Here is a 13621-nt window from a genome sequence, read left to right as displayed (position 1 = left end):
GTATATGTATGTAACTGTATATATATATATATATAGATGTTCAATATTTAGAGAATATTCATACGCAATAAAACGTCAAGTGCGCAATCGAAATTTGTAATACCCATTCTGGCTGCGATCCCTTTTTTCAAATCCTGTTTATTATATAGAAAAAGATTTAGCTATGATTGCATTTGTATTAGTCGTAACAAAGTTGTAGCAAAAGCCAAAGCGCCTTTAAAAATCGCCGGAGAAGTGATAGTTAACTGGTGGATACCGATATGGATTTGTTTATTTTCTTAACTTTTTATCTTTAAGAGAATCTAAAATAATTGTCTGCTTTAGAAAGTTTTCGAAAGCAATCAGGTTAACGAAACGGCGGCTTATTCGCAGTTAAGTTGATAGAAATGTTAAATAAATTTCCATGGAAACTGTAATCTACGGTAGTTTATACTATGCATTTCTTTAAATATTTGTACGCAAATTATTTTTATTGGAAACCGGCAACCGCATATTTTAAAAGTTACAATCTTTCTCTTTACAGGCGTCAAAGTTACTGTGAATCATGTAAATCCTGCTGAGATTTATATGAAGAACCAACTGACCAAACCAAACCAAAACTTACATCATTTGCGTGGTACGACAGGGCGTATACGTAACATTAAGTATGCTGCTATGCTGAGCTGCAAAGCGATAAACCGCAGGCAAACAGACAAATAAGCAGCTTCAAATTGCAGAGGCATGTCGTAGAGCAGAACAATCAAAATAAAACAGAAATTGAAACGAGAATTGAAGTGAATTAAAGGCGCATACAAAGCAATGCACCTACAGTTATATAAAACTAACGGCATTTTTGTGGCGTATGACTCATCCTAAGCACCGCTAGTGCTCACCAAACTACAACAGCAACACTATTTACAACAGCGTTATGCAAATACAACTACAACATTCACACAAAATCTATTAGTGGCTGCGAAAGGTGTGTGAAACACGCGCGTGCTACTGCCATAGTGCCGTTATTATTGCATAATATCCGCACAAACGACAGCAAGGACACCAAAACAAAACAAAAACAAAAACGAACAGTAAAAATAACAACAACAAATCCGTGAGAAAAATATGAAAATGAAAGCCAAACATAAAACGTGTGTTGTGGCGGCGGCGACCGGCGTTGGTGTTGGCGTCGGCGCTGGTGAGAAAATGAAATCGGTGATATTGTATCCATATGGACCGCTAACGGGGACAGGATGTTGTCGCATGCTACATGCGAAAAATTTGGCGTTAACAAGCGCGATTTACACAATTGTGAGTATAATTTGAAGCGAGTGCGAAAAAAAGTAGCGCAGCACAAGCTAAAAACGAAAATTCAACTGTCAATTACAGCTGAAACAAAGCAAGGAAATTAAGCATGCTTGAGTGATGCGTGAAAAGGAGAGACTGAAAGGGGATGTTGGCAATGTTTTTAGGCTTAAGGTGGTGAGAGTGCTGTAGTAGGGTCCACTTAAAAATCTTTTGTGTAGATTATTTAAAAATTGATAGATTTTTCGAAATCAAAAAGTTTGATAACAATAATTGACAAAGGATAAGCCGCAATGCTTCCGAAATTTTTGGTATTATTCTGACAACAATCGGAAGATTTCGGACGGGGGGTATAAAATTGGAACCATTCTTTATAATGTAACAGATAAATTTGTGCCAAATAATGTATTGCATTTTGCTGTTACGAAGTTCGAACTGCCTCGTCCTTTTATTGAAAATATTTAGATTAAGTTGTGTTCACTTTTTTGTGTCTTATAACTTTGTCAATTCTTTAAAAGCCACAAATGTTCAGTTTGGTTAGCAAAATTAGATGCTGAAACTAAGACTTAAGCCCTTAACGCTTTTCCACTTGAACTAAAATCACATCGCGGCCATAAAGGAACTGTATTGCCTTTGTGGGAGCAGCGCTTCGAAGCCTCAGCTGTCATGTTGAAGAGTATATTCAACTGCGAGTGTCACCGATTTGATGTTTTTTATATTTTTATATTATATTGTATGTGCATTTATGGATACAGCTACCGCCTGAGCCACCTTGTATGCATATGTTCCTATTTACATTTATTTTTGTTTTAGAGACTATTTGCAACTGACCAATTTGTGATCATATACTGGTAATGTTGCTTGGTGCTGGGTAACATTTTGTGGCCAGTACAATTTTCTAGCCAAACTTACTTTTTTCTAAGGCCAATGTACTTTTCGCTCCTCTTATTTCATGCTATGCTTCTGCCGTAACTGTGTTATGACTTTGAAAGTATTGTAAGCTGACAAGTCTTTGAAATTCACAAGCTCTAAGAACACATTAAATAATGCCATTCGAAAATTTTATTGAGACTGTTGTACTGGACCATTAGTATTCATCATTATGTTCCAATTTATTTTCATATTAAAATTTTCAAAGATCAAAATCGTTCTCCAACTGACGTCTTCGTTAAGTCCTGTGTTGTAGGCTTCCACTGATATGGTAGAGGCCTTTATTAGGAAAGAAAACGTTGTCGAAAATAACAATTTACTCCGATCCGTGACATATGTAACTAAATGTTAATACTTAGATATATTAGTATTCGAACACTGAAGTTATCCTGCGTCTTCAAACTATATACTTCTTGCGATTATCTTTGGAAAAGTTATATAATGGTTCTGGTTCTGAATAGGCGTAATACCTATAAATATTTTATTTATGGTTCGGTAAAAAATTTTCGTAGAAAGAGATAGACTTGCAATTAAAAGCCCTGAAACCTCAATATGAGCAGGGTGGATTAATAACGACCTGCTTCGATACCGATACTTTGATAGATCAAGACGGCACAACCTGGGAATATATGATATTCTCTCTCAAAATATAATTCTCGGCTAAAAATCAGCTATCAGTGCCACCTTAGCAAGCACAAATCTCTGCGTGACATTGTGCCGCAGCTCAAATAAGCGAAACAAAAATGAATTTAGCTCAAAGAGCCAAACAACGAAATAAAATCACGCATACGCCCCGCCGGGCCGACTAGTGCGCGTAAATGGCATTAAAAATTAAATTAAATTTGTGCGCTTTTAATACGTGTGGCGTGTGGCATGTGGCATACATATATGGTACTGACATTGTGTATGTCTTTTTTGTAGACTTGCCGGGTGCGGCGACACAATGGTACACGCGTATGTATGTGTGCGGGAGTGTGTGAGGGGACAATGGAACTGTTGCATTTTGCTAGTGAATTTTCCGTTTTTATTTATTATTTAATATTTGCTTTTATTAAAACACATCATACGGTAGGCATGTAGTCGGATGGATTTGTTTTGAAATGTGAATAATTTCGACGTATTTGTTTTAGCCGTTGCGTAATTGGAGCGTGTCTAAACTACTAAGTTGATTCTGATTCTGACGCCTTTAGAATCCGCGCAAAATACCATATAAGGATTTTCGGAATTTTATTTACGGTTTTAATTGAAAACTAAAGTGGCCTTTATAATGACCCCAACGAAAATCTGTTGAACTATGCTGTGACCAATTATAATCACGTGTAAAACTAGTAAGCTGCACTTAGCTTCAATATATTGTCGTTTTTATACAGAGTCTATTTCAAATAAATATAATTTTCAGTGAGTTTTAAACTTTTATTTTTACTTTTATTTTATTTTTACTTTATATTTCTGGGATAACCAGTTAAGCATATTCAGAGTATGTACAATCTTCAACGATCTTTTGAGATTTCCTTATGTTGAGAAGTAATTCCTTTTTGGTGTTATTTGCATATCAAGCCGATAAATAATAAAAACATAGAAAAATTAATTGAAAGTCCTTCTCATTTTGGCTAAATATTTCAAGAGCCAACTAGATAGCATAAGTCCATCACTTTATGGAATGAGTTTCTGGTGTCCAAATCATATCAAAAATTGGTTCGGTGCATTAACCGTGAAGATCATATGATTTAATTATATACATTGTTGTGAAAAAAACAGATTAAAACTAACCCCCTCGTTTTGAGAGCTTTAGAAGTTTGGCTCGAAATAGTTGCCCAAGAGGACTGACAGCATGGTTTTCATTAGATACAGTTCCGCTTACCCTATATGATACCCGTAATTCATTTCAAAAGCTCAATATGATGAAATTTTCGAACCAATATTGCCAAAATATTGGACGTTTCATCATTACTATTATAACTACGTACTTTCTTTAATAATTTTATAAAAGCATCACTGAATTATTTTGGTATACATTTCAATCGTATGACAGAACTTCATTAAATAGAGCGGAAGATTTAAGATTTATAATAACACTGGGTTTGCAGAATTACGGACAGCTTGGCTTTTAGCCATCCTTCAAATGCAGTTGCTTCCACGTCGACATCTGGTAAAGGCTCTCCAACCTTTCTATCGTGACACAAAACTTCATATTGAATGTTTTAGTATAATTTCGCTGTCGGGATGTTCAAATATTTATTCTTACGGTAAAATTAATAAACTTGTGAGGCAACACAATACCGACATCTCGTTCCAGAGTATATTTCATAATACTTTAGAGCATATTTTTGTGAGGAAATAATGTCTATGATCAGCAACCGGTATGTGGAATACACAGAAGCTGCTAAAATGAAAAACGCAATCTTGAGACGAACGTGTTGTTATTGCTGTCAAATAGTGTTTTCTCTATGAACCCAAGCCACAAATACGGTAGTTGGGAAAGAGTGATGCCGTGAAACCGTACGCTTTTGTGATTTTCTATCGTACCAATGTAGGTGAAAATCACCTTAGAATAAACCAAAATAAAATCAATTTATATTGCGTTTATTGCCGCTTCTTGCCATAACAATATAGCACATTTTGCGCTTTCTACGTTCCCTTCTGCTACCTCAAATAACCATTTTAATCTAACAACCATTGTAACTATATACAACAGCAATATGATGGCTGCTCACCTAAATATATTTATGAATGATCACGTTTCTCATGAAAATAAGATCGTGAATCTCCATTGGAACTTTTCAGTAAGCTCTGAGTGACACATAAGTAGCTACCCGTGATTATATTTTGAATATAAATAAATATCATAATTTTTTAAGAAAAATATAAATAAATATTATTAAAATAGCTTAAACAGAAATCTCGTCCCTTCAACTACTTCTTCATCCCTCATTTTAAAAGACCTTCCCTAGTACTTTTAAGTTATTTTTTCAATGCCAAATCAAAATTGTTATTTCAATTATTCAGTTCATACTCAGTGTTGTCGTAAAGCGATTTTCTTCACCTCTAGATAGAAGATTAGCTAGATATAACTCGCGTTCATTCGCCGTCATGTGATCTATATGCACAGTTGTGACAACTTATGTGAATACATGATACAAATTAGGGTTCGTTGTTATATCTTAAATAGGGTATATTAAGTTTGTAGCACTCAGAAGAAAGAGAGCCTATAAAATATACATATACTTGTATTAATAGCATCACGACGAGCTGAGTCGATTTACAAGTATGTGGTCATGCCCCTTTGTCTGCAAATGCGCGCACTGATCCCTCAGTGTTTGAAAAAATAGTCTAAAAATTTTCTCAAGTCATTTTCTTCCCAAGAAGCTGCTATTTATCGCAACCAGTGTCAGACCTCTGCAACCTATAATTGCTTATTGCAAACTTAAAATCAAGATTAAGGTAAAGAGGAAGACATTTGTACACCCTTTCATGATTAAGGACAGCGCCTGCCTGATGCTTTTTTATTTTCCGTATTATTTTTCGCGAACCTCACCATTCAAAATCATTATCCATAGCTAAAGTTTAATTATTTAAAGGCGCATTTTACTTCCATGAATTTCATAACTTGCGGACAAAACTAATTTGTTGCCTTTTAAACTTTTGAGCCGTATGGGTACGAAAAAGTTATAACAGACAACTTTATGGGGAACTCGATTTAATACAAATGTGTTTAAACTATATACAATACTTAAGTATTTTTCTTTTTACAACGAAAAACGAGGAAAAGGAAGAACGGAGGACCTTCATATTAACCTTCAAAGCTCAAATATGGACAGAATTTGAGTAGCTGTTAGAAATTTTTTGGAGTATAAAGTCAATAAAATAAGTTACTTTTGACGCACCCTAATATATATACATTCTATGCATACATTTATACTCGTTTTTATGAGAGTATGTACACATTTGCATTTGTGTGTTTAATAATTTATGGCTTATTGTGATACGTTAATTACATTAATGACATCAATTAAATGAATTAAGTGTATCAAAAAGTCGAGTTATTAAATGGTTTCACGCTCACTTTTAAGTGCGTTTTACCTTTGCTTTTGCCTCTTTTGTGCACGGCAGCTTACAATTATACAGACTGAAAGGAAAAATAGTGTGGGGGGCGTATGAGTGACTTTTATGACCGATATGATATGAGTGGATTTAATGATTCATTAATAATGCAATTATTCATCTGAGTGACAATTTGTAACCCACAACTGCGAGTATTTATTTGTTTTTGTTGCTTTCGTTCGCAGAATATGTCACTCCTGATTGTTTTGATTTACTCCTGGCGGATAAATGTGAATATGCGCAAGGTGGAATCGTTGGAGGATGTCTACTATGGTAAGTATATATGTATACACATCTTCCTTGTATAAAATAGGTTAAATTCACTTCACTTCCAGCTATCTGTCCAACCGTAAAAACATATTTATTTACTTAACCTTTGGCGGAATAAATAATTCAGTCCATTTGAGCGCTCGTATATATACAAGATATATGCAACTTATTTGCCACACACGGATAAACGTATAATCCTCACACATTTTACACATTTCATTCTTCTCCATGAAGAACTTTTGATCTTATAGGCTCTAATTCTCACACAGGTGATGCTATAAGCGGCAGCTTAACATCAGCTGGCCAGACTTCTGTAAGCCGATTGTCAATTTATGTGAGATATGCAGTTGTGAACTGTCTATTGGTGAGGCAATGTCCGCATTACTTGACCGACAGCCGGCTGAAAAACTTGTCAAGCTTTGCCCACAAGTTCCATGTGACCGTTATTATCTAGGGTTCATTTTAAGTAAATACATAAGTGAGGAGTTAAGCAATATCAGCGACAAGTGCAATAAAAGACTGAACCAAGAAGAAACTCTTTAATTGCTCTGTTGCGAAGTTTTGGCACAGAAGCAACTCAACAGTTATATGAAATTTTCTGTAATATTCAAGCGCTATACGAAAATAAAAATTCAAATACAAAATGGAGAAGAGGTTCATAAGTCTTTAATGCTTCCGTGAGCATAATGCGCTGCTCAAATGCAATTCGACTGGAAAAAATTCAATTAATCTTTCGTCAGTGCCGACACGGGCTCTGTTTTCTGCGGGCCTTGAAAAGTCAAATCTGAATTGTAACGAACCTGTGATAATAGCTGGAGCCAGCTGGAATATGTGTTTTCAAATTTTTGATGAACCGCACACAATATTATGTATTCAATAGAAATGGGTATTGTGGAGCGCTACTGACACAGCTAAATTTTGGAAGAGATAAATTTAATTAATTTTTTAATAATATTTAGTGTCAAAACTTAGCAAATTTGTTTAATTGTGCTTTAAAAGTATAACGGAGCTCTTCCGAGAGTGGTATAAGAGCCATATGGTGCTTCGCATTTCTAGGTCCATACCGGAGATACAGAATTATGGAAGCTTTCCTAAGAATCCTCACATTTTGCGTAACCTCACTGAGTTTTCAATGTGATTGAACTAAAGGACCTGGAAACTTATGTACTAAATATGAAGAATTCAGCATTTGAACCAATTTAGATTTATGATAGGAATCCTGTATACCTATGAAGTTATGTATTTCAACTTAAGTATGAATATTTACTGAACATTTACGGTGTTTTCCATTTCCAATTGATAGCCATTGATTCTACCAATAAAGCATTTCAGAATACTAGAAGAAGTGTATACATAGATTGCGGTCGATTTATTTGTAAAAATACAGGCAAATTAAAAAAAAAGTATTCCATATATATTCCTGCCTATTAAATTGATCACATAAGCCGTGTTAGTAAGAAACTAAACACAGTGTTCTGTCACTATGATGAAACAAAGGGAATATGCCTGGTGAGAATCGGAAAACCTTTCAATGAGAAAAATCTCCATATTCAAAAGGAAAATTGAACAGCTCAGAAAAACTCATATCAAACAATTTAAATTGTGTTTCTCAGATGCACAATGTTCACACAAATTATAAACAAAATTTTCTTTTGAAGTTCAAAAATTGTACTTTTAAATAACGGCGGAGTATTTCGAGAAGTTTAATCGTTGTAAAACGAGACCACAAGAAGGAGATCCCGAAATTACTTATAGTTCCTTTTACTGTGGTGTGCTTATAGAGGAATTTACTATAGAAAAAAACCGGAAATTCTTTACCGCTTTGACATGGAATTAAAATTAACTACCAAAGTTCCAAAATTTTATATTATATATATTCTCTTTGAACTGAGGAAAAAAACTGAATTGGCTGAATCAACAGAACAGATAATACTATTGGTACCATGTCCAGCAAAAGTTCTATTCAGCGTAAAGAATTTATTTCAGAAAATGAATTTTCAGAAAAGTCTTTGAACATTCAGTAACTGAGGTTTCAACTAAATTGATACCTGGCATTTTGGAGAAATATGGCAAATAAGAATTATAGTTGAATTAAAAGATGAAGCTGCAGCATTTGAGAAGAAAGAGGAAGTTCATATCAAGGTTTGAAAGAACTAACAAAATTGTTGAAAACAAAGAAAGGAGTAGAAAATTCCGACAAACAATATCAAAGGAGGATAAATTGTAATTTTAAAAGATGAGTACACACTTACCAGAAAAGTTATTTAACACATCCAGCAAGTGACCGTCGTTTTCGAGTTGTAACACTAAACTTGTTCAAGAACACACTGAAAAGACCACTCCCCAAATTTTTTGGCTTATCGAGAAGTCGTACAATAGCGAAGAAAGTAAAGAAGTAAGAACTTCAGCAGCCTGCTTCAAGCGGTCAAGTTGTTCGTAGTAGATGGGAGAAGCTAATAGTGGGTGGCAAACGTTCCTTCACCGGCCTTCGACCACGACCGTTTTCGCTTGATATTATCGCGAAACGATAAGCGACCGCTTCAAAAATGGGTCGAGTTCGTTCCATTTCAGCAGCATATCGCAGACGTTGATTCGGTCCAGAAGGTTTCAAATCATGCGGCACCCAAACATCAAGCTTTTCCAGCCTTCTGCAGATGGTTTAAAATGGTTTGGTGACTAACTCCCATCTTCTGGGCGATGTCACGAGTTGCCACATGCCGGTCTAACTCAATTTTTTCCATGATTTGATCGGTATTCGTCGTCACAGGTCTTCCGCCGGTTGGCTTGTCCATGGTGTCGTTTTCACGTCGCTCTGGATCATCTAAACCATTCCTCCGCAGTTCGAAGATAGAGTACCATCTCCCAAAACATCATTAATCTCACGGAATGCTTCTCTAGCGGATTTACCTTTAACGAAGGAAAACTTTAAAATAGTACGAATTTCGATGTTAGTACACTCCATGTTTACACCTCTATTACTGTTGAACGTAATATTCAAACTAATCATGCACAGAGTCGTTTTGTAGGTTATGTCAAGATCTTTCAAAGATGTTACCAGATACGAGCTCTGTGCCGCTTTATACTTAGCCGCCAAATTCAAAATATAAAAAGCCGGAGATATTTGACAACCTAATGTTATGGTCTTAATGAATTTTTCTACAATATAAAATGTTGTCAAATCGAATTCTTAGAATAGCAAATCATTAACAGGTATTATCCCAGTTTGAAGGGACATGCAATGCCATATCATGCATGCCTGTAAAGAATGACTATTTTAATATAAGCATGTTCTATATTAAAAAAAAAAAAAATTGCTGCTGGCTTGAGAAGAATAGTTACAAACAATTTATTCTATCAGCGAGTTGTTGCTTAGTTTTATTTTGAATGTTGCTACTGGAGACCACAATGAGCCTTATCGCTTGCAGCTCAGTACACTTCCGATTTCCTTTGAACTAAGGAACTATAATTTTAGAAATACTCAAACGTTGGGAACCCAATATCTCAATAGCATAAATTTGCCAAGAACTTGTATACTTGTGACTCTTCTTCTTCTTAATTGGCGTAGACACCGCTTACGCAATTATAGCCGAGTTAACAACAGCGCGCCAGTCGTTTCTTCTTTCCGCTACGTTGCGCCAATTGGATATTCCAAGCGCAGCGAGGTCCTTCTCCACTTGGTCCTTCCAACGGAGTGGAGGTCTTCCTCTTCCTCTGCTCCTCCCGGCGGGTATTGCGTCGAATACTTTCAGAGCTGGAGTGTTTTCGTCCATTCGGACAACATGACCTAGCCAGCGTAGCCGCTGTCTTTTAATTCGCTGAATTATGTCAATGCCGTCATATATCTCATACGGCTCATCGTTCCATCGAATGCGATTTTCGCCGTGACAGAAATTTATTTTAAACACAATGTAATATCCACAAATGCTAAGGAAATAAAGTTTTTTATCTGAACAGAGTCTATATAAAATCTTTAAAAACAAAATACTCGATTATTTGTATAAAGATAATAAATTCTCATAATTTGAAAAAATATGAAATGAAATATAATATAAGTATATAATAAATATTATATTTTTTGCGTCCAATTCTTCTCTTTCAGGTGTTCAAATAGCCTATTTCGCCATTATCGGCACACAAATGTCCATGATAGTGCTGAGCGTGATGTTAATATTCGGAATTTATAAGGTAAGTGCGATGGCTTTAGAAGCATTTACTAGCGTCATTTAAACACTCAGATCTAATATAAACATCAAATTTTTATCTTTCAAGCAAAAACAAGAACTTTTTTACTTCTACGAACCGTCGAATTCCTACGACTGTTTTGCGACAAAAGCTCAGCACAATGACACATTTATTCAAACGCACAGACCAAATAAAGCGGAACAGGTGTAGACAACACACACGCCCCCACCAACAAAAACAACAACACATAATCGCTAAATATGAGAGTGTGTGTGCGGAAAGCCAAGCAAATGATTACAGTTTCAGGGACATTTCAAGCACACACACATACAGCCAAATACGCACACATACAAAACAGCTTTGAAAAAATTGGAATAAGCCAAAGAAAACCGTAGGAGAGAAAATGAGAGCAAGGGCTGACTAAAAGTCACATGAAAATGCCAAATGCGTGACAGTTTATTTGAATGCCAATGTCGACACTAAATCACACACACCCACGCACACACAGGCAAAATGCAAAATATGTCACACCAATACACACACGCAAGCGCGTCTGCCTGAGCGTTTGTTGCTTTTGCATTTAATGTGTGTGTGTGTGTGTGTTAAGCATATATATGATATTATATGATTTTCGAGGAATGCCCGAAATGTGAAAGCAATGCCAAATGTTGCTATTCAAATTGCCTGAATGGCTTTTGCAGCTTTCACACAACGCAAACAGTTCGTAAAAGAAATGCGAGCGTTTCATGGCTGTCAACCCACATTTGCAAAATGCGGTATGGCTTTAAAGAGCAACCAAGTGGCTGAAGGCGTTTCTTTTATTTTTTCACACTTCGCATTTGTGCTTCTGCCATGACTTTCGTTATGACAAACTGCCAGCGTTGATGATTATTGACGATAATGAAAATGAAAATTTCTTTCAAAAACCGAAATATTTATGCATTTCATGCTGTTAATGGCTTGTATTACAGTTTACGAAGCAGATTTTGTGTGAAATTTTTAGCAAGTGCAAAATTGCGACACAACTCAAATTTGTACATAATTGTTTTATTTTCACAAATGATTTGTTAGAAGCATCTTAATGTCCTCTATCTTATGATATTAATTATCTACACTATTTATAAATCAAGAACGGTTGAAAATTGGTGAGAAGGTATCTTAGAACCAGGAGACGAATACAGGGTACTTTTTTTTATCTCTTTATGTTATAATTCAATACAATTCTTAAATATCAATATTATATTTTAAATCATAACCATTTGTTCAAAACCCATATTTGTAAAAATTTTTAAGATATTTTTTTTCTTAAAAAAAAGAATCATATTGGGCACTCTTATATTTATAATAACAAATAAATAACCTAATATGTACCATTTTGATCAACCATTTTTCCGCCAGCGACATTATTCCATCAAGAAATTTCCAGAACGAAAGCGAGACTACAGCTTGCTGGCGTTCTTCCTTTTTATACCCTGAACAGAGTATATTAAGTTTGTCACGAAGTTTGTAACACCCAGAAGGAAGCGTCCGAGACACTTCAAAGTATATTTATAAATGATCAGTATGTTGAGCTGAGTTGATTTAGCCATGTCTGTCTGGCCGTCTGCTCGTCCGTCCGTCTGTATAGATATATACGAACTAGTCCCTCAGTTTTAATGGTATCATTTTGAAATTTTGTAAACGTCATTTTCTCTTCAAGAAGCCGCTCATTTGTCGGAACGGCCCATATCGGCTCACTATAGCATATAGCTGTCATACAAGCCGAACGAACGGAATCAAGTGCTTGTATGGACAACTTTGACATGGTATCTTCAGGAAATTTGACATGGATTACTGTTTAAGGTAATAACATATTCTCCGAAAAAATTGTTCATATCGGATTACTACAGCATATAGCTTCTATACAAACTGGGCACATAGTTACTAAAAGAAATAACCCTGTGAAGGGTATTTTAGCTTCGGTGCAGCCGAAGTTAACGTTTTTTCTTGTTTTATACAAAAATTTCAAAATTTAGCGAATTTCTTCATTATTTCCTCCCATTTTTGAACAGTTATAACTTTTTTTCAATTTTCCGGAATTTAATTTTTTGTTTAATGAAGCTTAAAATCTGACCTTTCCAACACTATATGGTATGACATAATGTGATTGTTAGCATTGGAGATATGAATATGATTGCCACGACATCGCAGACGTTCCACTGCCCGACCTGGAAGACGTTCGAATAGCAATTACCCGCCTGMAGAACAACAAAGCGGCGGGGGCCGATAGATTGCCGGCCGAGCTATTCAAACACGGCGGCGAAGAGCTGATAAGGAGCATGCACCAGCTTCTTTGTAAAATATGGTCGGACGAAAGCATGCCCAACGATTGGAATTTAAGTGTGCTCTGCCCAATCCACAAAACAAGAGACCCCACAATATGCGCCAACTACCGTGGGATTAGCCTCCTCAACATCGCATATAAGGTTCTGTCGAGCGTATTGTGTGAACGATTAAAGCCCACCGTCAACAAACTGATTGRACCTTATCAGTGTGGCTTCAGACCTGAAAAATCAACAGCCGACCAGATATTCACCATGCGCCAAATCTTGGAAAAGACCCGTGAAAAGAGAATCGACAGACACCACCTCTTCATTGATTTCACAGCTGCTTTCGTCAACACGAAAAGGAGCTGCCTTTATGCCGCGATGTCTAAATTTGGTATCCCCGCAAAACTAATAGCAAAGCTCCGTCAGAATAGGGAAGGACCTCTACGGTCGTTCGAACGAGGGCAAGACGAAATACATATCTCCTGTCACCAAACAAACAGTCGTCGCACTCGCGTCACTGTTGACAGAGTCCGTTGTGGTTTTACGTGAGT

The 13621-nt window shown here is 35.9% G+C and overlaps 1 protein-coding gene across 2 annotated transcripts in view; it reads left to right on the top strand.

The window, feature by feature from the left end:
• Positions 1–1164: 1164 nt before the first annotated feature.
• The window catches only part of LOC108977900, a 55723-nt gene continuing 43266 nt past the window's right edge, over positions 1165–13621 (top strand). For both annotated transcript variants that reach the window (XM_018947869.1, XM_018947868.1), the window contains exons 1-3: positions 1165–1284; positions 6495–6582; positions 10679–10764. In XM_018947869.1, coding sequence (XP_018803414.1) covers positions 1180–1284; positions 6495–6582; positions 10679–10764 — 279 coding nt within the window. In that variant the 5' untranslated portion in view covers positions 1165–1179. The remainder of the gene's footprint in view (positions 1285–6494; positions 6583–10678; positions 10765–13621) is intronic.

Source organism: Bactrocera latifrons, unplaced genomic scaffold (assembly GCF_001853355.1).
Source record: "Bactrocera latifrons isolate USDA-ARS-PBARC rearing strain unplaced genomic scaffold, ASM185335v1 scaffold_97, whole genome shotgun sequence".
NCBI classification, from domain to species: domain Eukaryota; kingdom Metazoa; phylum Arthropoda; class Insecta; order Diptera; family Tephritidae; genus Bactrocera; species Bactrocera latifrons.
Note: the sequence above shows the minus strand (reverse complement) of the source record. Positions and strands in the feature narration are given on the sequence as shown.